We start from the raw sequence: 2219 nt of genomic DNA on the forward strand, positions 1-2219 counted from the left end.
GGGAGGGATTTGTTGTGAAGGGAGGAAAGGAGAGGCAGCTGTTGAGCGAGGGGGTGGGCGGGAGGCGCAGGAGTGGGGGCGAAAGGGGCAGGAAGGGGGGCCCTTTAGCGAGATGTCCACAGGGCGCTGGGAGTGACCATGGCGAGGAGCGTGGAGAGCCCCGCCTGCCGCCCCACCGTGTGGTTGCTAGTGGCCACCCTTCTTGCTCTTCATTTCTTATTCTCCGTTTTGTCTTCTTTTTCTTACTTTTTAAAATATATTTTTATTGATTTCAGAGAGGAAGGGGCGGGGGAGAGAGAGAGAGAGAGAGAAACGTCAACGATGAGAGAGAATCATTGGCCACTGCCTCGTGCATGCCCACACACTGTGGGCTAAGTGCCCTGATGCTCAACCTGAGCCACACCGACCAGACCATTTTCTTGTTTGTATCATTAACTGCCTTCCGTGTTTCTTTGCCGTGTTTTATACTCACCACATGCAGTTGAGTGCGTGTGTCTGCGTGTGTGCGTGAGTGTGCCTGCCAGCCCGGGCCGAGGGCTCTGTCTGCCCTGTCGCCTGTACCATCCTTCATGGGGTGGGCATCTCGTGCCCTGGAGGCTACTGAGTGGCGCCGTTCCAGTGTGAAAGGGTTACCCCCGAGTGAGCGTTTTCCTAGGGGCTCGGGTGCCGGGTCTATGAGCCATCAAGCTTGCCGCGGCGTGGCCTCCATCTCGCCTCCCCCGTGCGGCGTCTGCGTGCCTGTCCCCAACCAGCCGGCTCCCCACGGGCAGCCCCGGCCGCTTGCCTGCGAGAGGCACCTGTGGGAGCGAGGCCCTGCCCGCCCGCCAGCCCTCGGCATGTCCTCCCTCCCCTCCTGGGCTCACTCCGCTGCTCCTGCCCCCGCTCCCCAGACTGGCACCAGTATGACGACATTATTTGCAAGCGGCCCGATGGGAAGCTCCGGGAAATCTGGGATAACTTAATGGACCGTTTCGTGGACCAGATGAAGAAGAACGTGAAAGGGAAGCAGCTGGCGGCCTCCATCATGCTGGACCACGTCCTCAGCGTCCTGCAGCCCTGGAGCGCCGTCAACCTGAGCAGCTTCTTCCGGCAGTTCCGCCAGTTCCACTCCGTGGTCAGCGAGCCCATGGTCTACGAGGCGCAGGCGCAGCCCTGGACCTCCCTGAACTACCCCAAGGAGCAGGTACGGCTCAGGCGCTGCCACTCCCTCCTCCATCTTCTAGCAGCAGCGTCACCCACCTTCTAGTGGCCAGGGGACCCAGGGCGCAGTGGGCAGGTGCAGATGGGGGAAGATGGGGGGCGAGCTTCTGCCCCTTTTCTCCGAATACTTCCTCTTGGGAATCCTTTGTTCTTCCCATTGTCTTCCTTCTCCCACTGCTGGCCCCAACCACACCCACCCAGCCACACCCCTCACCTGGCCTCCACACCTGGAGCCCTCCTTCCTGCCTCTCCCTGGGCACTGGGGTGGGGCCTGGGCAGTTCTGAGACACACCTGGGCCCACAGCTGAGATGAGGCTGAACCACTGTGGGCACCCAGGCCCTCCTGGAAAGCCCCTTCCCCGTGCCGGGGTCTCCGATCCCATTATCGGGGCGGCTCCCGGAAATCCAGGGCAGCTGGGCCTGGAGAGGGGCTGCTCGATCACAGAGCTGTCCCTGCCCCTCAGACCATGGCCTCTGCCAGGTGAGGTGGACCTCGGGGCAGTGATGGGCAGCCCGGATGGCTTCGGCTCCACGGCCCTGTCTGTTTCCCCTGCGTCAGGTGAGGGCGCACCTGTGGGAGTGTTTGCAGAAGCACATGGCACCGTTCCTGGAGAGGCGCGAGGACACTCTGCCCCCGGACGCCCCCGTGAGGAGGAAGCTGAGGATGGGCCTGATCGCCCTGCACGTGGCTGAGGAGCTGGAGCTCAGGCTCTCAGTGCGCGACCTGGGCGCCCTGTGCGACCTCCTGTGCGCCAGCACCAGCTCTGCCCGTGACCTCCTCGACGACCTCAGCTTCATCTTTGAAACACATCAGAGGTAGCGTGTGTGTGTGTGTGTGTGTGTGAGAGAGAGAGAGAGAGAGAGAGAAACGATTTTATAGCCACTTTTTAAAAATACATATTTTTTTATTGATTCAGACAGGAAGGAGGAAACATCAATGAAGAGAGAGCATCATGGACCGGCCGCCTCCTGCACGCCCCCCACTGGGATGCAGCCCGCAGCCCGGGCACGTGCCCAGC

General features: G+C 61.5%; 1 protein-coding gene across 1 annotated transcript in view; it reads left to right on the forward strand.

Moving 5' to 3' along the window:
- RNF213 (ring finger protein 213) overlaps nucleotides 1-2219 on the forward strand; it is a 134056-nt gene that overhangs the window by 11134 nt on the left and 120703 nt on the right. The window contains exons 9-10 of the mRNA XM_015559756.1: nucleotides 891-1183; nucleotides 1760-2016. Of these exons, the coding sequence (XP_015415242.1) occupies nucleotides 891-1183; nucleotides 1760-2016 (550 nt within the window). The remainder of the gene's footprint in view (nucleotides 1-890; nucleotides 1184-1759; nucleotides 2017-2219) is intronic.

The sequence above is a fragment of the Myotis davidii genome, unplaced genomic scaffold (genome assembly GCF_000327345.1).
Source record: "Myotis davidii unplaced genomic scaffold, ASM32734v1 scaffold211, whole genome shotgun sequence".
NCBI lineage: Eukaryota > Metazoa > Chordata > Mammalia > Chiroptera > Vespertilionidae > Myotis > Myotis davidii.